Below are 23,991 nucleotides of genomic sequence, written 5' to 3'. Positions count from 1 at the left end.
ACAGTATCAAAGTTAGATCGCAAACAGATGTTTACAACTGATGGAAAAAGAAAAAATAAGAATGACTCAGCTATAAGATTTATTACAGACTACAGCATTGGTCATCACCAAATCAGGCAAAGCCTGAAAAGACACTGGCACCTGCTACAACACACTCCAAATCTAGCTGATGAAATCAAAACCTATCCGGAGATAACCTTCAGACGTGCCCCGAACCTAAAAGACATACTGTGCAAATCAGAATTTGAGGACAAACGCAAACAAGTTACCACGTTTCTAGACAGACCGCCAGGATACCATACCTGCAAAAACTGTAGTGTCTGTAAACTGAGCCGCAACAAAACCAAAAAGATACTAATGACACAAGGAAAAGAATTCACAATAAAAGAATGGATTGATTGCAATAGCAAATTCTGCATTTATGTGATCCTTTGTCCATGCAACCTACCATACATCGGGAGTACAATCCGACCGCTGCTTATCCGGATACAAGAACATTACCGTAATATCCATAAACACACATCCGGTCACCCCCTGACGGAACATTTTGCAGACAAACATCAGCACAAAAAGGATTTCATTTTCTATGGACTGGAGATTGTACACCAGACCAAAAGAGGAGGAAACCGAGAACTGAGACTTCGCAGACGCGAAAGTGAGCTGATCATGAACTTCAAAACAACTGAACTAGGACTTAACAAAGATGCAGAAATGCATGTATGGCTGGGAGATGACTAATTGTATTAACTGAATGTCCACCTTTTCTGATTGTTTTTTCTCCCTAGGGTGTGATACCATTATGAATAACATCCCTATTTAAAATTCTAGAATTTCCTCTCATTCCCCTGGAAATGTGTCTGAATAGTACTTTGACAAATCTACACTATATATATCCAGAACCATGCCACAGTCCGACCCTTGGCATCCCCTAGAATTTCGCTTTATATTTCTACGCCCCTTCTTGAATGGCCAACGAACCGTTGGTCCCTTAAACTCAACAAAATCCCTATAATTTTTCAAACTGGAACTTTATTTGTTTTTTGACTGACTAACATGACAATTAGGCGGCCAATCAACCTCCCCCGTCCCCTTCCCTATCCAAAATGGCGCTCCCGCACGAACCAGGCCACTTCCGGGTCCCGACCCGGATGTCCTTCCATGAGCCCCGCTATTTACGCTGCCTCCGCAGAGCACACACATAGAACTGAATCAAACAGAACGCTCGGACCAGGCATTTGCCAAGACTTGAGGTAAGCATTGCAACAAAGCTGATATTCCCGTCGGCTTTACCTCCTTCCATGAACTAAGGATATCTTGTTCTCCTTTTGATCCCCTCCCCTTAGAATCCTACGCTATTTTTTTAGCACATCGTTGAAACTTCTATTTCCAGTAATACCCGGTAAGCCCCACTCTGCCCTCCCTTGCCTCTAACGCTTAAATACCTCACTCGTCACGTATACCATCACTGTAAATTATAAATCTGCACGACCACATTACTCGTATTCTGCTATACCTTTAAAATTAAACACGCCCAGTGAAAACGCCTCTCTGATCACGTCTTGCTGTAATCACGTCAAGTCTTGTCACCACTGTATTATCAGTTTTTACTCAACCTCATCTATCAAGAGCACGCTAAACCTTTTACATATGTCCTCACAACACCGCGCCACGTAAATTTAAATACGTCTATCCCGTATGGGACCACAATTTGCCGTGCTGCCGACCTCGACTTTTTGACAGTCGCTTTATCAGTTCACGCTTGGAAATACCTAGTACACGTTAATGAACTCTTTCGAATGGTTACGACCCCTGTAAATCCCTCCTTGATTACTCTATTCACGATCACGCGTACAACCAACCAAGATACTCACCTCGAGCATGTTATTGCCCAACAACCACGCCACCTGATTTTACCTGATCGCTGAATCACGACCACTTGGCTTTAAGCCTTTTCACTTTTCTCGTCGATCATTGAGATATCACCAGACTCGCCTTGCATGCGCTACGACCAGTTCCATTATAAAGACTAATTTAAATCCTCTCTCTCGTGACAAACCTTACCAACGCAATATCAACTCATCACCTTGATGCCCGTGATCCGGTACAAACCTGTAAATATACAACTTTTACTTATCTACACACCAAACATTAATGTTTTGTTGGCCCACAATGTGTCATATATACGTTTCGTTATTGCCGTTATTTCACCAATGTGTCACTTATACTATTTGGCACTGTTTTTTATTCACTCTCGTGTTCCATACTCTATGACTTGTCGAAAATTCATACCGTTACGCATATGTGGATCACATCACATTTACCTTGTATATTGATACAAACCACGTGTTTAATTTCTGTCTATGACCCATACTGACATACCAACTGTATATGACAATGTCTCTGTTTATACACTCAAATGACTTGTGGCATATGGAACCTTTTGATTTCTTTGGTCTTGATGACCTCCAATTACGTCCTGCGATTCTCCTTTCTCTAATATGGACATGAACTATATTCAATATTGTATTGTATCCTATAATATGTCACACATTGTACCTTAAACTTACTTATTCTTGATACCTACTGTATCCATACTAACCCTCACGTGACCTCTCCAAATCATTAAAACAAACCCCCTCCCTTCTTTTCTTCTTTGGCTTTTTCCTTTTAAACGCACTATCCTTTTCCCTACTAATTCCCCGCTGTTAACCATTACTCCTAAATGTCTATCATACTGTTCTTTCTGCTTTCTTCTCCCAATACGTTTCCACATCTTGACTCACTGGCCTGTTTTCTCTTTAACTCTTGTGCTCAATATCTCACATGCATTCGCATATCCCAAATGTTTTTTACCTACCCTCAAATTGAACAGCCCTGAAGAAGCCCCAGGCCTAAAGGCCATGTAGGGGGCGAAACACGTGTTGGCTGTGCCACCCCTTGGTTTTTTCTCATACCCACTCCTATGTGTGAGTGCGAATAAAGGACTAGCTCACGTTTAAATCAACTTGTTTTGAATTGGAATTTGTTCCTCCAAGAATCAGAATATACCAATCTTGCCTAGACAACCCATCAGAACTCTTGCTAAAACTAGGGGGATAGGGGTTTCCCCCTGTCATTGGGCAAGAACCAGTACCTCTCGACCAACGCTTATTACCTGGCGAGTAAGGGATAGGGGCCTTTCTCCCCTCTTTCGAAGATAGATTTATAAAGTGCATTCTCCCACGTGAATCACTCATGGAAAAATACCAGACATTGCTGAAACAGCTGGAATAAAACTAGCCAGTACTAGTAGCGCCAAGTAGATGATACCAGATGATGATTCTCGTTGTGAGACTAAGCTTACTAAGCTGCAGAAAAAGTTTTATATATCTTTCTGGCTAGAGGTGAAGTAGTATTACACACAATATGCCTCAGTATGTACTTGCATGACCAGATTTTTAAATGACCTGCAAGACTACCGCACTAAATCGTGAATTATCTCCTGACCAACGGAATGTATGACTAAGCTTCTTTACCTCTGGGGCAATCCGCATGTCAGGTTTGCTTGTAGTCAATATGACAGCTTGTAACGAACATATACATCTAATTGAATGGGGGGCGTGGCCAAGGGGGCCAAAATGGCGGGTGCTATTTGCTGAGCTCTTGGAGCACAAACAGGGTAGAAATTCTGTGCCCGGGAGCCAGGCTGTCCATGGGACTCGCAGCACCGTGACAGAGCCGAGGTCGAGGCCTGCATAGAGGAGGAACCACAACCAGGCAAGCATAAACAGGAACAGTGATCACCCCAGATAAGTAAAAGGGGTTGAATGACACAGCCCGCAACTTGGGACATACATCAGTAGCAAAGCCTGATAATCCAACGCTGCTGGAAGCCATACAAGTGTTGTGAACGGTGCTGGAGACAGGGACTGGTGAGGTGGACTTGGCCTTACTGTGGCAGGTCCTACATAATGTAGTGGACATGGTTGCAGGCACATAGTAACACATCCCAATCTTTGAGAACTCCGTCGCTATTTTGTAGACAGAAGGTGTGCCCGACTTTGGCAACACAGGTTCTGGAGTGCTGCGTGGAAGACTCAGAGAACCGTGTATTAAAGATCAACCCATTCTTCATTAGCTTTTACAAGTGGTCTAAGTTGGAGGTCTTTCTGGAGCAGTGGCTCGTCTCATAGGCCCATGCAGATCCACTCTCGTCCTGATTTGTGGTCGAACGGGTGCATAGGTTGCTTACGGTGAGACCACTGCCTGGGGCTCCCCTGTGCCCTTTGATTGCAAAAATGTTCAACTATTGGGATAGAGACATGATCCTGAGGGTGAACTTATATATTTTCCTCCAGAATCCTGATATTCCTGGATTACACCCGGCATGCACAATAGCAATGCACTTGACGGGAGTGAAGTGCCAGTTCTTTGCTCAATATGGCTATGACAGAGTGTATCACTTCGGAACAGCATGGGTGGCTGTCCTCATACATTTGCGCTTCCCCTTTGTGGTACCCTGTTGGTGGCGGATGACCAAGGCCCGTACTTGGTGGTTGAAGGCATGGTAGCAGCCCAGCTTTATAATTTCCTCAGTGTATATGTACCCAAGCAGATAACAAATCTGACATTAGATAAGGTAAAGGAGGAGATACTACGCATCCCCTAATGGCTGTATAATTCTGGGAGGAGATTTCAATGATGTGATGTACTCCTTGACCGGCCTTTCTGGGCAGGAGGGGGGAGAAGAGACCAAAGGAGAGAGTCTATGATGGCGACATGGGTCGCCAGCCTTGGCCTCTGTGACCCCCGGAGGGTGTGACATCTGTTAACATTAGAATACACTTGTACCGCTGTGGCATATGGCACAAGGTCGTGGATTGACCTTGTGCTGGCGATGGATCTACTTGTAACCACAGGTGCAGACATTCTGCCGAGGGGTATCTTGGACAACTCCCCAGTTGTGCTGTGGGTTGGAGGCCAGAGTGGGGGATCCTGTCCTGTGTGGCGGATAAACACCTGGTATCTCCCAGACAGAAAGGTCTCAAACTACTTATCACATTAATTGAAGTTCTTCCTGGAACAGAATGGATGGTCGGTGGAGTCCCCTGGAACTCTGGGGTGGGGTTTGGCGGGTAAAACCTTTATGTGGGGATGAAGAGAGTGGTCTGATCACATCTTAGAGCTGGTGATAGGAGGAAACAGCAACACATAGAAGAAGTGGAAGCCTGCATCACCTGCCTAGAGAAAGAGACTGAACTAGATGAAACTGAAAGCCGTCAAGTCATGTTTGACAGAACGAAGCTACAGCAACTGTATCTTGACATGGCCCACCAATGTTCGCCAGGGTCCACCAGTAGAGAATGAGTGGGGGTCTAAATCTAGCAAAGTGCTCTGTTGGCCAGTGACCTACGGAGAGGCCAATCAAGGGACCCTCCTTCTCAAGACTCACTAACAGTTTAGGTCGCAGCTCCTGCCACCATTGCTGACCATGAGGAATTCGAAAATGGAAGCTTTCAGGAAGGCCTAGATGTGGCTACAATTGTAGTTCTTCATAAGGAAGGACGCCCCCTGGAGGAATGCTCCTCCTATCTTCCCATATCATTGATTAACAAGGAGCTTAAGTTTCATGCCAACCAGCTCCTCAACTTTCTGCCAGCACTGGTCCACCTAGGCCAATGCGACGTTGTGCCACATCAAAGCACTAGACACTGTGTATGACGAGCGCACGCAGCATTGACATACATCTCTGGGCCTAGTTCCTTTCTCCTCATTGATCTTGAGAAGGACTTTGAGTCCCTTGACTGGTAATTTCTATGGGATGTACTCTGCAGCATGGACCTGGGACCACGATTTATAGCACGTGAGAGTACAGGTTCTCATAAATGGAGTTTTATCTTGAGCATGCCAGACCCAGCATGGCACCAGGCAGGGATGACCCCTATTGCCTCTGCTCTTTGTGTTTGCAGTGGAGTCCCTGGCAACATGGTTCAGATGTGATGCGTAGGAGTGGGGTATGGGAGGGGGAGGATGGGCCGAAATACCGCATTGCTCTATATGCAGGTGACATCCTGCTTTTTATGTCCCAGCCCGAAACCACTGGGCCCAGGCTCTTTTAGATGCTTGACTTATACGGTCAAGCATCTGGGTTTCTAGTTAACTGGTCAAAATGCTTACTATTCCCAATCACCGGTAAGGTGGAAACTAGAGGCTGGGATTACTGAAAGCCTATTCTCTAGCTAAGTTTTCAATATCTGGGGATTTACATCTCTTTGCTTTGAAACCTAGACTGGTCTTTGAAATTGATACCTCTGTTAGAGAACATGAATAGGGATTTGGACAGGTGTACCCACTTGCTGCTCAGTATTCTGGGGAGAGGTCGGCCCTCTTCAAGATGATGATATTGCCCCGATTCTGAATACTCTCCAACACTTTCCACACCTGTTTTCACAAAAGTGATTCACAGACAACTAGGCTGGAAAAAGGTCCTTCTTTTGGGAAGGGAAAACACCACGCATAGCCTTTGGCAAGTGTGCTCAATCTACATATGATGGAAGTATAGCCAAAAGACGATGTGCGTTGTACTACTGTGTGTCACAACTTGTAGTCCTCCTAACTGGACACATGGAGACTGTGCAGATCCGGCAGACAGGACAGCAGTATAAGGTGTAGGGTGGGATTCTATCATGGCCTTGGTGTATGGGGCCCCGATTCCCCGCTCTTCCCCAGAGATGTCATAGATGGCCCTCTCAGTGTGGAGGTAAGCACTGTGTTGGACGGCATGGGATGGCATGCTGGCTCAGGAAATGCACCCCTCTGGAGAGGTCACTGGCTATGACCGGTAACTAGTCTGCTGTAATTCGGTAAATGGAACTTAATCACAGTCTCGAAGTTGGTGGATGTCCAGAGCGGTTCATATGAAATCCTTCCAAGAACTATAAATAGATTTTGTTCTCCACCACTCACAGTTTTATAGGGTCCTCCAGCTCTGACATGCCCTTGGATTTAATAGGAATTCGCTGGAGGAGATCTCCGAATGTAGCCACCTGGAAGCACGCACATTGTTTATTATGCCTCTACAAATCTCTGGGAATAAAATCACTGATCCCCTTCACATCCCTGAAATCCAAATGCGAAGGATGTGTGGGGACACTTGAGGACTCTGAGTGGAGGGAGGCTTTAATGGCCCCAAGAAAGCTGGCAATCTCCTGCAGGCTCAGCCTGATTCAGTGAAAATATCTCCACATTACATACCTGACATGGGTGAAATTGTGGAAATTCCACCTACACTCAGCCTGCAGTCTGTGCACGGAGGAGAAGGCCAATTAGTTCCACATGGTGGTGTCTTGCCCGGTGATAGTTCGATAACGCAGGGAGGTGTTCTGCCCTCTGTCACGGGTCCTGTAGCGCCCCATAGATATCTCCCTGCAGGTAGCACTACTGGGGCCGCTTGAAGAGGCAGGAAGGGCCCTTATTGGTAAACATGACCGCCTGGAGTGCTGCTGACCCACCCTCAATATTAGCATGGTGTATAGAAATGGGCCAGTGCTCGAAGAACCTGCGTATGCAGCCAGAGGATGCCACAATAAAGATAAGATAATCTGGTGTCGATGGTGAATGCATTACAGACTGGAATAATTGATGTACCTTTCTGTACTGTTTGGCTGCACTAATGCCTTTACTGAACGAATACATTGTTTGGTTTTCTTTACCCTTCTGCTCATACAAAAAGAAAACATTTTTGCTTATTAAAAAATCTTATTGAATGACAGCTTTGTAACCGCAAGACATAACAAACTGTGTGATTAATAATGCACTCAACTCGTGAACGTTCTCTGAAGACCTGGCCAGTAATGGCTACTATACATTTTCCCACACATGTCCCATCTTCATTGAGGAAGAAAAAAAAAAAACTTATTCTCAAGAAAATGTGGCTAAACCTTGAAACTATATATAAAGTCCATACCAAGTCACTTTCCTGATATTTCTGTCAGAGATAAGAGACTTACATTTCAACACCCACCTGACACAGTCATCTTATGAGCACAGATACATTTAGGTTGAATGTAGATAGTAACAAATAAGATGCAAATAATTATGAATATGCTTTTCTGGGAGCAAAATGAATGAAGTGGCAAAATCATATATTCATCAATCATATCCACAGCGAGCAGAAAAAATAATCAGAGGGATCATCTGCCGCTATGAAATTCTGCCAGTGTAGATCTCTTTGGAAACTTAATGTTTTAAATTTGATAAAAGGAAACATACAATACACTTGGTCAGCAATGCTACTCCCTATGATTTAAATCGAATATCTCTTTATTAAAAGATGATAAATAAAAGAGAATGTTGATATTAAATGTATTTTTATATTTGGAGACATTTTTATCAATGTTGAAAAAGTGTTCCAGATCCCCACACACACACCCTCATTACGGGTTGGGCTGGATTTGGCATTGGGCTCCTTGGGAGGAGGTTGGGGGAGCGGATTGAGATGTGAGGGCCGATTCCAACTGGTATATTCTCACCAAATTCTGGGTAGTTTTAAGATTTTCACCCCGCAGTGTGTAATAACTGGACCTGAGTATACCAAGTACTTCCCTGAGCAGTTTTTCCAGGTAATGGCAAAAAACCACTGAGGTTTTCTGTCGGCTATGAACTGGTAGAATTTGTCAGCGTGAGGACTGTGGGGCAGGGTGTGGACAGTGGGGGAGGTCAGACTTGTGTCTGCTTTTAGGAGGGGCTAGATAGTCTGCTTCCCTCATGCTGCTGCAGGGGTCGGGTGGTGGATAAGTGCTGCTGCAGCAGCTAAGTGTGAGCTAATTTCTCTGAGTGCGTAAGTATCAAGTTTGAAGTATGTGGCCTTATAATTCTGGGCCAGAGAAACCATAAATATTTTTGTTGCCTGGAGTGGTATCTCCACCTTCCTAGCATCTCTTAATGAGGACCATAGACTGAGGTATTCAGTGTTCATGAGTTCAATCAAGAAACCCAAAACAGAAAATTGGTTTTCTGGGTAAGTTATTTCCCCTTCCTCTGTTAACACATGAAACTGTATAATTACTGATAAATAACGGTTTCCACTGAAGGTGTATAGTTTTCTTTCTAAAGAACAATTTTTTTTAATGATTTTGTGATCCCTTTTGTATCGATGTGTGCTAGAAATAGCTACAGAGTGATGCTCAGCTCCTGCTACATATTATGCCTTTATGCCCATAATGTGCTGTGTAATGTGCCTCCTTGCTGCATGATTTGCCTCCTTATTGCATAGTTTATCATCTGCTGCATAAATTAGTTATCCCTTTGGCATTGTGTAGTCCTCCACTGCTGCATGTTTCCAGCTGCCCTGGTCATAGGTTACGTTTGGAGTGCATGTTTTCAGTGTCAGTTTTTTCTGGACTTTGTTAATGCTTTTGTAAAAATCTGAAAATAATATACATGCACAATTAACTGCCCTGCATCGCGCATTGCCTCTGATATTCATAAACAGTAGACATCTCTGCACATTGGTGGGATGCTGTAACACCTTTTAAGTACTTACATTTTAGCCTATAAACAATATAGAACAGAAAACCAGTCTCTAGCACATTTTCTGTCTTTTTCTTTTTTACATTGATAACAATAGCCAGTTGTGCTAAATGAGTCATTGAAGGCACATTGGACTTTAATCACCACTTTGTAAAAGAGGTAGCAGAAGCTAGCAAAAGATCAGTCTTGGCAGAGTAAGATCCTCCCGCAGCGAAACAGTGAGTGTTATCCAGACCTCTCCCAGCTTGCAAAGGTAATTGAAGGACAGGTGTGTGATGGATCTTGAGCATACAGTTGCAAAATCAGATTTTCACTTTCAACACCCCAGTTTCCTCCAGGGGTGTTGAAGTCTGCTTTTCTGGATCATCTAACATAGAATTTGCTGCTGTATGTTCAATCAAAAATTAAGGAGTCGAAATCGAAGCTGATTCCTGTTGCTTCATTCTGGCCACATTAGTGGTGATATTTAAGTTTACTGCATCTTTACATCTGTTCACAGTGCCACGCAGCTACCCTCCGGGATGTTGAACAGGATTTTCCATCTCATCTTCCATTGCTTATTATTAACACCTGGCTCCTGAGTACTGGCAACCTGGATAACTAAATTTCCCCGGTTGACTGCATGCCATTCATAAGAGAAGCCAAATGACTGTCTGCAGGATTCTTTTATGTAGAACATCTTTCACTTGAGCGGCATCAGGTGTTTAGAAGAGAGCTAGGCAGACTCTAGAACAAATGTACCTTCTTTACCAGATGAAGTAGAGGCCACAGTTTCCATCTATTAAGCTGCATATGGCACCTTTTATGTCTGTCCCTCTTTTTTTCACAAATTCATTGAGTTAAAGATTTTGAAGATGCCCCTACCCACATGCAATCCTTATAACGTAAGGTAAAGGATGCACAGTTTGAGCCTGTTCACAACGTGAATGTGCAATAACCATCTCAAACCTGCGAATAAGGAACACGACCACCTGCTCACCACCAGGGACCAGCTCAAAATGCAAGACACCACGGCTATCATGAACTCCATCCACTCAGGAGCACAGATGGAGCTCTGTCCCCACCACAGCTTCAACCTCTGGATTAAGATGATCAGCAGTGAACTGGCCTCCATTTTCAGCGCATCCATCACCACAGCCACCTTCCTCAAAGACTGGAAATACGCAGAAGTCAAGCCCCTACTCAAGAACTACCGGCCATCCCTCTGCTGCCCTTCCCGCCAAAGTCTTTGTGAGAGCCATCAACCGCAAACTCATTAACACCTGGAGAGCAATCTTCCGGACTTTTCTCAGTCTGGCTTCTGCACCAACCACGGCACCGAAACCACCCTGATTGTTGCTACAGAAGACATCTGATCCCTCCTGGACCAAGGAAAAGTGGCAGCCCTGATCCTCCTCGACCTCTCCGCGACGTTCCACACAGTTTCACACCACAACCTGATCAAAAGACCTCACAACATTGAAATCCAAAGATACGCACTCGCGTAGACCGCCCCTCCCTTCACCATCTGCGGCATCCCTCAAGGTTACTACCTAAGCCCTGCTCTGTTCAACACCTACATGACTCCCTTGGCCAACATCGTCCGAGCTCACAGACTGATTATCATATCCTATGCCGACGAAAACCAGCTCATCCTTTCGCAGTCAGAAGACCACTACTCTGACCAACTTTCGCAGGTGCTTGACAGACTTTGCTGACTGGATGAGACAGCTGCCTAAAACTCAACACAGAAGTGCTGAACTTTGGGAACACCTCCCCATGGAATGCGCTTGGTGGCCACTCGAGCTAAGACACACACCCACCCTGACCAACCATGCATGTAACCTTGCCATCATCCTGGACCGTAAGCTCACCATGAAAATGCAGATTAATATAGTTTCGTCCACCTGCTTCCTCACCCTCCGCAAGATCTTTAGTAGCTTCCCATCGACACCAGGTGGACCATCACACAAGCCCTTGTCACTAGCCATCTGGACTACGGGAAGTCACTCTACGTAGGAATTGCCTCGCACTTCCCCATGAGAGTGCAAACTATACAGAACTCTGTGTCCAGACGCATTCTAGACCTCCCCAAATGAATCCACATCGAGACCTGCACTCCTCCTCCCTCTGCCTTGCCCACATCCCCCGCAGCAACAGTGGAGGACTCTCCTTCTCCTTCCTCACAGCGAAATCTTGGAGCGACATAACTCTACACCTTAGGACCGCTTCCTTCCTGCTGGAATTCAGACTCAAGACCTGGCTATTCAACTGAACCTCTTACAGCAGCACTCCCGGTGCATGGAGACCCTCACAGGTGATTAGTCACGCTATACAAATCCGGATTGGTTGATAACAGACTTGGAAAGTTGCCTTTCCTTCTTAACGATGATTATTTCAGTCACAAGAGTTTAGCTAAATCTGGTTTTTGAACCTAACAAAGTGTTTTATTGTAACACAGTGCCTCTTTGAATCGGTCCTTTTTTCAAAAGTTATTTTTTGATTTCCGGGGAAAAAGGCTTCCTCCTAATAGTCTTCTCCAGCAGAAACAATCTTATATGAACATTTATGTTGAGATCTCTGCATTATTACTTTGGCAGAACCAGGGACATCTGCAAATCCAAACAGTTATTTATAAATTATGGGACGCTTCACACGGTACTTCAATAAACAAAATCGCTGAAAATAATTTTGATTTCATTACTTTATAATTTTTGTCAGTTAACAGGATTTGAACATACAGAATACTCATCTTAGCCTTTGTACCATAGATCAGCTGGAGCACATCGTTCAGACTAAAGCAGGTTCTGTAGTAGTGGATCTCTGTGTATAGTCATAATCTAGGAAATAGTCCCGCCCATGTGCGCGGACCCCGGAGCAATAAAAATAACCTCTTAAATTGTCAAGCCATGCAGACCTGCAGCTACACTTAAGAGAGAATTCAAAGACAGATAATGTATCCTATATCCACAGGCTACACTGTCCAGTACTTCAACTAGAAAATTCCACCAACATCCACAAACAGCACTGCCTGCCCAGCTTTTTCCACAGAGAAAAACCTGCCTCCACCAGCAAAAGCCTCTGGAATGATAGATAGGGAGGAATGGACAGACAAGCCCCATAGGCTGCCATTATGTGGCTCAGAACAGGATACTGTGCCTTTAAGAAAACTTTCCAGAACTTTTCCAGTATCCCAGAATGCACAGCAGGTCCCTTCTACTTTCAGTTCTTTTTTCCGGCTCCTGCTAGCAGGACCCTGGAGCATTAGCTCTTCATTTTTTGAGCTTTTATTCATTTTTAGTGATTTTTTTTCTGGATTTTGAAGTTTCACTCACCGTCTTTGGCCTTTATCTACATTCTGCTGTGGTTTTTTGGCAGAATTTCTGCAGTTTTCTTGTCTCTATACAATTTGACAAGTGCTTTGACTGCGGTAGGAAATAAGGCCAAAGCTGAAGCTCACAGAGTTTGTCGTCTGTGCTTGCCTGTGTCTTATGTCTTTGAGACCTGTCTAGGCATCTTCTTCAGCCTCTGAGTAAGGAGAGGGTAGGTCCTCTACCACGTCCCATGCTGTGGCCTCGGGGGTTTTCCCCAGTAGGAACGCGGCTGTAAAACGACGCGATTCCGGTCAGCATCGAAGACGGTGACGTCGAGAGCAGGTATGACACCAAATGCTCTCCGACCCAGGAAAAAGCCCACGTCAAGGAGTAGACCTAGACGTCGAGGGCTTGACGTCGAGGGCTTGACGTCGAGGGCTTGACGTCGAGGGCTTGACGTCGAGGGCTTGACGTCGAGGGCTTGACGTCGAGGGCTTGACGTCGAGGTGATGCTTGACGTCGATGCTTGACGTCGATGCTTGACGTCGATGCTTGACGTCGATGCTTGACGTCGATGCTTGACGTCGATGCTTGACGTCGAGGCGCAGTGATGCTTGGCGTCGAGGCGCAGTGATGCTTGGCGTCGAGGCGCAGTGATGCTTGGCGTCGAGGCGCAGTGATGCTTGGCGTCGAGGCGCAATGATGCTTGGCGTCGAGGCGCAGTGATGCTTGGCGTCGAGGCGCAGTGATGCTTGGCGTCGAGGCGCAGTGATGCTCGACGTCGAGGCGCAGTGAAGTGACGTCGCAGTGATGGTGACGTCGCAGTGATGGTGATGTCATGGGTGCGTCGAGAGGTTATTACTGGCGCTCGATGTCTAGGTCCTGTTCTGGACCTCGATCCTTAGTGAGCCTATCATCATAGGCGGGGACTTCGTTTTCCCGGCAACGTCGACTCTCGACGCTGAGCTGGGGATGGACGCCGAGGAACGCTTCGGAGTCTGGGGCTACTTACACGTGGTCCGCTCAGAAGCGAGAGACTTTGGTCCCTTCGCTTAGTTGGGAGTGTCTGCGTACCGGCTCACCATCTAGGTCGCCTCCTGCTCCGCCCCCACTGGTGATACCACGGGGATGCCGCAGAATTCTCTCCGGCTCATCTCCCACTCACCGAGGGGCCTGTGGCTCCTCAGCCGGCGATCCCCCCCGTGGAATCTTGATGTCCCTAGAACGATGTCTCGTGTGGGGGTGTCGGTCCCATGGACTCCGCTGTTTTCCATAAGGTCCCGTCGTCACCGTTATGGAAGGTCTCGGGTCAGGCATGCCAGGGATGCATCTTACGTGAGTAGGGAGAGGTGCTCTTCTGCTCTTACGAATTTCCCCCTTAGCGGGTTGTTCACTGGTGTGTGGTACTTGACTTTCGTACACTGTCACCGGCCAGTAGATTCTGGCTTCGGAGCTTCCTGTATAGTTGACATCAGTGATGTGTAAGACTCTACAGATGAAACCTCTTGCTGGGCCGTTGTGATAAATCCCTGTGTGAGTTCCTTCACCAAAGTGTGGATCTCCTGCCCAGAGACAGGGATAGTCTATAGGGCCTGATGGTTGCGGGTATATTCTTCGGCTCTGCAGCAGATATTTCGCTTCAGGCAAAACCCGGGCATTGCCATGGTTTTGTTCTACGGCGACATACTTGTCTTCGTCTGACATCTCTGAAGCCTGCGGCACAGCAGTGTGTTTCTAATCTCCGGTTCTCTGCCGCAACTCTTTTGCTCCCATACGGATAGCGAGGTGGCCCGCATGAAGGCCGAGGCAGAGGCTTTGAAGGCTGTAGGTTGGGAGGGGCATGGAGAACGGCTTAAGGCTGTCCGCCCTCTCCAGCGGCGTTATGCCTCCCAGATTTTGTTTCTGCGGTCTCGGCCCGCCATTGAATCATTCAGGTGCTGAATGTCGTGCGACTCTTCCAGTTCTCCTCCAGCGCTCCCTCCAACTCAATCGCGCTACATGCGCGAGTTGTAGAAGGAGGCCACCACCCTCTTCCAGTAAAGGAAGATAGAATCGGCTCTTCTGGGACGGAATGGAATGGGATGTACTCACTGTTCCTTCTAGTGTGCAAGGGAGACATGACCGAGTTTGGACCCGTGTTCGGCGTGCGACAAGCCGACTCGTGGGGTCAAAGAGTAATAAATTCCGGTGGAGGTCCCTGCATTAGATTTCCCCTCAACTTCATCAGGGAGACTGACTATGCGCATTGGATCTGAAGGCCGCAGATTCTCACGTACCCCTGGCGGGGAAAATATCGCGAGTTCCTGCTTTTCACAGTAGGCAACGACCATTATCATTGCTTTGTGCCTCCTTTCGGCCTGAAGCCAACACCTCGGAATGTTCCATACGCAAGGATGTAGTGGCTGCGCATATGAGAGTAACAGTGTCTTTGTCTGTCCGTTTCTGGACGACTGGTTGATCAAGGCAGCTACTTTCAGGTAGCGCGCCTGCATTTCACTCGGACTTTCTCTCTCTTACTTCATTTGGGCCTCCGCACCAACCTCACGAGGTCTGTCTTGGCTCAACGACTGTGTGTCCTTCGGAGGGGAGACACTCTTCGATCCTTCGGAAGGCTCGAGTTCTCATAATCATGCCCTCCCCAACGGTGGGGCTGGTCTCGTCTCTGACGATTGGTTGATCAAGGCAAACTCCTTCTTGGAAGCACAAGCGCACTTCCAGAAGACGTGCGTTCTCTTGAACAAGCTGGGGTTGCACGTCAACATGTCCAAGTCTGTCCCGACGCCGGTCCAGTTCATACAGTACGTGGGGGCCCCCATCTCTACGCTGTCAGTAAGCGTGTCTCCTTCGGAGGAGAGACGATTGTCACTCCCTCTGAAGACTCAGGCCCTTATGACCGCTCCATCGACAACAGTGAGGAAGGTGTCTTCGCTGCTGGGATCGATGGCATCATGTATCTTCCTCACACACGGCTGCACATGAGACCACTGCTGGAGGGCTTGGAGGATCAGTGGGATCAGAGGACAGGTTCTTGGGACGACGAGATACGGCTGTCTCTGCATGCTCTTCAGTCGCTGAAGTGGTGGTGTTCGGCGGAAAATCTCCTCGGGGGGGTTTCCTTCCACAAGAACATTCCCACGCAGAGTATCGTGACGGATGTGTCGCTCCACGGCTGGGGAGCTCATTCCGGAGAGTGGTCCCCGTTGGAGTCGACGTACCACATGAATTTCCTGGAACTCAGAGCCGTTTACCTGGCATTGAAGGCCTTCCATCCGTCCTTCCAGACCAACTCGCTGCTCGTCCAGACGGACAATACAACCACGATGTATTACCTCAACAAGCAGGGGGGGTCGAGATCACGCGCTCTGTCGCAGGAGGCGCAGTCTATCTGGCACTGGCTTCTGGCCCGAGGACTGACAATTACGGCCACGCATCTGCCGGGTGTGCAGAATGTTCAGGCGGGCGCACTCAGCAGACTACTTCAGGAAAACCACGAATGGGTCAAAAACGACGAAGTACTAGGGGACGTCTTTGCAAGGTGGGGGACTCCAGACGCAGATCTGTTCGCCACCCCCAAACAGCAAATGCCGAGACTTCGCATCCAGGTACTACCAGCGGGGGATGCTGGGGAATGCACTATGGATCGACTGGTCGAACAGCTTTCTGTACGCTTTTCCACCCATTCCCCTGATTCCGGCGGTGCTCATCAAGCTGTCCCAGTCCGGGGCGCGGATGATCCTGATTGCCCCGGAATGGCCCAGACAGGGGTGGTTCACGGACCTGCTTCATCGGTCTCTCCTTCCTCACATACGGCTGCCGTGCAGGCCGGACCTTCTCACGGAGTTCATGGGGCAGTTGGTGCACCCCAACCTCTCGTCTTTGAGTTTGGCGGCATGGCTCCTGAGATCAGCGGATTGTATGGATATACTGAAGGAGGCTAAGCGACCTTCCACTAGGACGTCCTATGCTTACAAGTGGAAGAGATTCTGCATCTGGTGCAAGTCCAAGAACTTTGACCCGACGACATGTAAGGAAGATGTCATCCTTCCGTACCTTTTGCATTTGGCGCAGTCTGGCCTTAATTTCCATTCCATTAAGTTTCATCTCGCTGCTTTGACTGCTTACAGGAAATGCCCTTCACAGACTTCCTTCTTTCAGATCCCTGTGATCAAGGATTTTTTGGAAGGCTTGAAGAAAGTGTTCCCTCCTGTCAGACTTCCCTCGCCTTCCTGGGAATTGAATGTGGTGCTGTCCAGATTGATGAAGGAGCCTTTTGAACCTATTCACAAGGCTTAGTTGCAGCACCTGTCTTGGAAGGCGGCGTTCCTAGTGGCCATTATATCGGCCCGCAGGGTGAGTGAACTTCAGGCGTTGTGTTGCCAAGAGCCTTATAAGGTATTTCATGCTGCTAAGGTTGTTATGCGTACTCACCCTAAATTTCTTCCTAAGGTTATATCTGATTTTCATGTCAACCAGACCATAACTTTACCTACGTTTTTTCATAATCCCTCTTCTCCAGCGGAAAGGGCTCTACATTCCCTGGACGTTAGGAGGGTGTTGAAGTTTTATCGTGATAAGACCAAAGATATTTGTAGGTCAGACCAATTGTTTATCAATTATGGATCAGTCAGGACCGGTCTTGCTACCTCCAAACAGTCCATCTCTCGGTGGATTGTGTCCTGTATACAATTGTGTTACCAGAAGGCTAATAAGACCTTAGGGGGTAAACCTAAGGCTCATTCCACCAGGGGCAAAGCTGCCACGACTGCTTTGCTGCGTAATGTTCCGATTGCAGAAATCTGCAAGGCGGCCACTTGGAGGCCGGTCCATACCTTTGCTGCGCATTACTGTCTGGACTTGGATGCCAGGGCAGATGCTCAGGTTGGGCAGGCTTCGCTGCGAAAATTGTTCGCACAGTAGTGGTATTATTTTGTAGTATTCTCCACCGCCGTTTTGGTGTGGGGATGAGCTTGCCATTCTATTCACTAGATTATGACTATACACAGAGATCCCCTACTACAGAAGGAGTAGTTTCTTTTCTGTAACTCCAGTTCTGTAGTAGGGGTATCTCTGTTATAGTCATAAGCGCCCGCCCTCCTCCCCGGTGGAGAGATAAATATTATTGTAAGGAATGCTACAGGTCTGGCGTGTTACGCCTTCAAAAAGAACTTAAAGTAGAAGGGACCTGCTGTGCATTCTGGGATACTGGAAAAGTTCTGGAAAGTTTTCTTAAAGGCACAGTATCCTGTTCTGAGCCACATAATGGCAGCCTACGGGGCTTGTCTGTCCATTCCTCCCTATCTATCATTCCAGAGGCTTTTGCTGGTGGAGGCAGGTTTTTCTCTGTGGAAAAAGCTGGGCAGGCAGTGCTGTTTGTGGATGTTGGTGGAATTTTCTAGTTGAAGTACTGGACAGTGTAGCCTGTGGATATAGGCTGCATTATCTGTCTTTGAATTCTCTCTTAAGTGTAGCTGCAGGTCTGCATGGCTTGACAATTTAAGAGTATTTTTATTGCTCCGGGGTCCGCGCACATGGGCGGGACTATTCCCTAGATTATGACTATAACAGAGATACCCCTACTACAGAACTGGAGTTACAGAAAAGAAACTACTCCTTCTCTGTTGTCCTCCATCATTGCATTCTAGAGAAAAAAGTGTTGGACTCTTTTGGGTAATCTCAGACTTCATTTGGTTAGGTAAGAAAGACGGCCATTACTGCTTCAATGACACCCCTTTCCCCCTTCCAGATAGTTACATCTCTGCACTTGGAGATCAGTTAATATATTTGCCAAACATTACTGCATTGATTCAAACTGAATCCAGACTGAATGCTCCCTTCATAACCTCTTTGCATAAGTATTATTTGTATGTTCTGCTCTACCGCCTGTGGCTTAAGCTACCTATTCATTTCTGCTGATTGCAAACATAAGAGAAATCCCATGACAAAGTAAATGTTAGGTACGTTGCAATTTTAGCTTTCCATCGAGGATATTTGCTCTACATTCTTAAACATCCTTCTCAACTCTATTGGGAATGGGCCATTGATAGTAGAGAGGGCCTCAAAGACCTTCCTTCAGTCTTCTAAAAGCAAACTCTCTCGCTGACCCAGTTTTGTGGAATTGGACTGGTGCAGCCTCTGGAATTCTTAGAGAGGTAATTGCAGTTTTTCTCATTGCAGCCTATGCAGAGGTCAACATAATTTCCTGCATTATTTCTTCTGCTAGTTACTCCTGCTACAGAGTTCTATTTTCAGCCTAATGTGCTTTATTTTAATTATTTGTTGCATTTTTCAAATTTGGAACAGGCTTTATTGAAAAAGCCTGTTCATTGAGCCCAATGAGAGTTACTCTTTCGTTCATGAGTTGATAAAGAATTCAGATGATGCACAACTAAAATTTAGAAGTAATTAAATGTTTCCTGTAGTGTTTTAGAATACGTTTTATTTTCTGTGATGCATGTTTATTTAAAATCTAAATGTATTTTTAATCTAAAACGCAATCTCTTTTAGGTGTCCTATTTTGAAATCTATTTGGATAAAATAAGAGACCTTTTAGATGGTGAGTATTTTGTGTGCTAAACTTTATTTAACATTTTTTATAGTAAAGTTGTACTAAATGGTTGGAGTGTGTGTTAAGTTATAACCTAAGCATTCTTGGGTCCGAATCATTAGAGGAAGAAATAGCATCTTGAGAAATAATTTGATAGGTGGACGTTGAGTTTAATATGTGGGCAAAGAACAGTTTTGATCAGTAGATAAGCGTTTGTTTGGGCGTGTCTTCGTAAGCTGGCGACTGTGGGTTTGCGGGTATAAGGTTCAAATGAAAAATTGTTGAGTTAGCCTCAGTGTGTTTGAGAAATATGTGTCTTCTATAATTTCTTGAAGGATTACATTGTAAAGTGAGTTCTCAAAATGGTGAGGAGAGAATTTCATAAATATGTGCCAGTCCCTGAGTATGATTGTTTCAAGATGTGAGATGTTCTACACATTGCCCTTGCTAGCAGAAAGAGTCCTTGATTCTCATACCTTGTCGGCTTCTAGATGGAGTTATGAGTCTAGACAGATAAGGAGGGTTTGTAAGCCAAACAACACACTTTAAAATTGGTCTTTGCATCGAGCAGAAGCCAGTGTAGGTCTTTCAGGATTGGTGAAATGTGGTTGAATTTATTTTGATCTAAGACAAGTGTAGCTGTAGTGTTCTGTTGGTCCAAAGGTGATTGGATCATGCCTGCCAATCCTGTGTTTTCAGAGTCCAGTCGAGAAATGAACAGTGTATGGACTGCAGTATTCAGTAGGGTAGGGGAGATGATATTTTGTACCTTTTTTAGGGATTGTAGGAAGAAGTTAGCCAATTGGCTACTTTGTGTCCATGGCTAGAGATAGTATTATCAAGGGTGAAGTCAAGGGAATTTACTTCAGTGGCTGGATTTTAGATACAATTATCAAGTTGTGGTTTTGAAAATTATAGGCATGGGGTCGCTATCATGAATTATGGGGGGGGCTTTGTTTTTGACTGCTTTTAGGGAGGGGGCTCTTAAATCAGATGCCTATGTGACTCTGTGTCATACTTCACAGTGCCATTTAGCAAAGCCTGTGGCCCTGCACCCAGAGCTTCAGGGAAAGCCGGACGTCTTTGTTTTTTTCCTGCTTTCAAGGATGTAGAACAGAGTGCTGTGCAACACTTTGTGACTAACTCCACTTGACAGCTAGCGAAGTTTGTGCTGCTGCACTTTGGTACACCTTACATTTCTACCTGCTTGGGTCATATACTACTGTAAAGTGGTGCTTCTAGCACTGATGCTCTCATGTATGGACCCTGTTGATATAAATGAATGCCGCAGTATAGATGTCCAGGGTTTGCATCTTTTAGCAACCAGTTGATTTGCACATCTCTTGTGTCTGCCTGCACAAGCAGAGGCGGTAAGCAAAAGATTGAGCTTGGATCAAAAGCACTCTGCTCAAGGTGAAGTGGTGCGTAAATGTCAGTGGCAAGCCTGTGGGGCACGCCTTAGTGCTGCTGTCCTTAGCACTGACGCTGCAGTCTCACTTTCCTATGCAAAAGTTCAGATATTCTGCATTGGCAGTGTAGAGTTATTCTACTGCTGGCCTAAAGATTGGATTTGTTTTTTAATTTTAGTAACTTAACAGAACAGTGCTTTAAAACCAGTTACTGTGGAATGAATGAAAGTGTGCAAATCTGTACCAGCGATTTGTCTCAGAGTAACTCCTTGTTATAACTTTTAACCTGAATTATTGATAAGGGTGCATGTTCAAAGTTTGGTTGTCCTTGATTATATGATAAAGTTGCTAATCATTTTAAGGAACTTTGCCTAAATGGCTTTTTATTTGCATTCCCAAACTCTCAAAGAATATTTAAGTACTTTTATATTTGTAGTTAACTGCTAAATCACAGCTGTAAAAGGTCAAGACTTCAAACCATTCTCATCTATCTTTCCCAGTCTGAATTTGGATTTTTAAAATTGGAAAAGCCAGTAACCTACTTTGAATCACAAATTGTTCAACTGTAACTCAGGTAGCAAATTTATTTTTCAGTGTCAAAGACCAACCTGTCTGTGCACGAAGATAAGAATAGAGTTCCTTATGTAAAGGTGAGAATGGATTTTGCATTATTAGACATTTAAATGCATACCGGTCGGTTATTTTTAATCAATGTGTATTTTTCTAATTTCAAAGGGTTGTACAGAGCGATTTGTTTGCAGTCCAGATGAAGTTATGGATACCATTGATGAAGGAAAATCTAACCGACACGTTGCAGTCACAAGTGAGTCGTGAGCATTTTGTTATTTCATTTAATGTGGTCCTAAAATTATTAGAATTGTACTCCTTAAATTACAGCTCATTATTTATCAAGAAATATTAGCGATATCCATTTTTATCTTTCTCCACTTATGTGCTTGCAATGCTACATATCAGTAATATTTTCACTTCATTCAAAAACATCCCACCCACCTCCATTGGGCCAGGACTCTTGATAGTTAAGAGGACTTCATAGAGCGTCCTCAGTCATTTAGATTGTTGCCCTTGTCCCAGTACTGACAGTAAAAGGAGCACTTGCTATTCTAAGATGCATCTTGAAACTGCATAAAAAAATCAGTTTTACAGGTTTAGTATGGGGGAAGAACTATTCAAAGAAAACTGTAAATTGCAGCCTGTCATGCATCACTTTCTACCGAGGAAAATACACACTGTTCTGGCCGTCTGTGTTTGAGGTACCAGTGTCACCATTGAATTTTTCTGAATCAAGCACATTTCATTTGACTCTGTCTCTGAAATAGTGTGCCGTCCACCACCTGGTCTTGGTCCATGAGATGTAGAATTGCAACCGGCTCGACTTCAATTCATGGTAAGGACACCTTGGACATGGAGTGCCTAGGGAGAAGATCTGGCCGCCAGTTTATGACCACACCCCTTAATGTATATGCCACTTTTATGTATGCTTGAGTTTAGACCCAGATCGTTTTGCCTTGCCAGGTACCAGAGCGCGCTGAGCACCTGCTCAAAATTATGCAAGGCACAGTGTGAATCCAAGCATGGGTAACTAAATGTTTAATTCTTTGGAAGTGGAAATGAGTTCTGTTGAACTGGGTGATAATCACTCACATTTTGACCACCAGAAGACCTCGGTCTGTGATCTGCTAAACATAAATAAAAGTTAGGTTTTATATTTTTTACTCTATCTTTTCTGATCTTAGCTTGCGGGGATATTCATGCCACCTTCTTGTGGGCATGGAATCAGCTTTTATAGGTGTTTTTATTACAGTGTTTTCCACAACGGCACAAATGGTTGACTTCGTTTGAATTAAAGTGTTAGTTTCACCCAGTGCTGATAAGCTATTAGTGTCTCCGGAAGTTACAGGCCCATGCAGTAATTTTCCTTGCCTTCTTCGTGTGGACGTTATGTTAGTGTATATTTTTGGGTTACAAATGCTAGGTGAATGGTGGGGTCCATTTGTGCAGCACAGGAGGATGGCTTGCCTTCATACAGGGTCTTTTGACAAGGGTTGGCATGATAGCCTGCACATACTCATTCTCCGGATGCTTCCTAAACCTATTTTACCTGGTGGACAAGAGGACTTTAGTAACACATTTATCTTGTTAGAGTAGGCTTGCTCCTGTTAGAGTAAAACCAACTAATTTCTCCCTTCCTCTGTTGCTACCGGACATCAAGGCAACAGTGACTTGTATTGGACCTTTCTGACTTGAAATGCTCAAAATTGCCTTTACCAGTTCAATTTGATATTACTTGTGACTTCTGCCCACTGGATTACTCGGCACAAAGTGAAGATGCACTTCTCCTTGATTAGAGGACTTTTAGAAGCTTTTAAGAAAACAGCACTCTTCTCTGCGATTGTGCCTTGTTTGGGCCTGTATTACTCATTTATTTGGAAACTAAAATCCTAAAGAGATTCTGGCTAGTAAGTTAATCAATGTAATCCATACCTTAATCCACAGGGACAAAACCGCATCTTCAGATTGCACTGGCAAGAGTAGTCTGCTGGTGGATTTTGAAAAAGCTTTTGACTCTGTTGTATTATGGAACCATGCATGCATTTACATCATTCCTTTACCACACAGTGGCTTTATCATGCATTGCCTTTACAACCCAGTCTTTTACCACATATATACTTTTACCATGCATGCTTTTACAACGCCTGGTAAGTATATATAAAGTAAGTGAAACTTTATAATCAAGGCATGTGTGGCTGTGGATACACTTGCAGTGCATTCTCCTGCCATCTAGTATTGAACTCTGGTGTGTGCAAGTTGTTGTTCTTCGAATAAGTCTTTCAAGTTACAAGGTTCGGTGACTCCTCCTCTTGCTGGTAATGCGCTTGGGCATCGACTCCATTGTTAGATTGTCTTCTTTCCGGCATTCCTCGGAGCAATCTGCACCATCTGTGGCCTCGCCATCCGGGGCCGCCTTCTTGGGACTAACGATTGGTTCTATGCCATGTCACAAGGGTGATGGAATGAACGCCTTTTAGAGATTGTCCTTGTGCCACTCAAAATATCCACAAACCTACCTCTATTAGTTTGGTAACTTTTGCCTTTCACCTGAGGATAATGAGCTCCCTTGCAATGCTTGCCGCTCTTTCAGATCGAAGAAGACCCTTTGTGACCTTAGGGCCCGGCTCTTCGAGAGGTTGCGGAGCAGCAGCGAAGAACTGGTGGA

At 45.4% G+C, this 23,991-nt stretch overlaps 1 protein-coding gene across 2 annotated transcripts in view; it reads left to right on the top strand.

Moving 5' to 3' along the window:
• Positions 1-23,991, top strand: part of KIF5B (kinesin family member 5B) — a 721,610-nt gene that overhangs the window by 191,217 nt on the left and 506,402 nt on the right. For both annotated transcript variants that reach the window (XM_085631849.1, XM_085631850.1), the window contains exons 5-7: positions 19,308-19,356; positions 21,351-21,406; positions 21,492-21,579. In XM_085631849.1, coding sequence (XP_085487975.1) covers positions 19,308-19,356; positions 21,351-21,406; positions 21,492-21,579 — 193 coding nt within the window. The remainder of the gene's footprint in view (positions 1-19,307; positions 19,357-21,350; positions 21,407-21,491; positions 21,580-23,991) is intronic.

The sequence above is a fragment of the Triturus cristatus genome, chromosome 10, assembly GCF_964204655.1.
Source record: "Triturus cristatus chromosome 10, aTriCri1.1, whole genome shotgun sequence".
NCBI lineage: Eukaryota > Metazoa > Chordata > Amphibia > Caudata > Salamandridae > Triturus > Triturus cristatus.
Note: the sequence above shows the minus strand (reverse complement) of the source record. Positions and strands in the feature narration are given on the sequence as shown.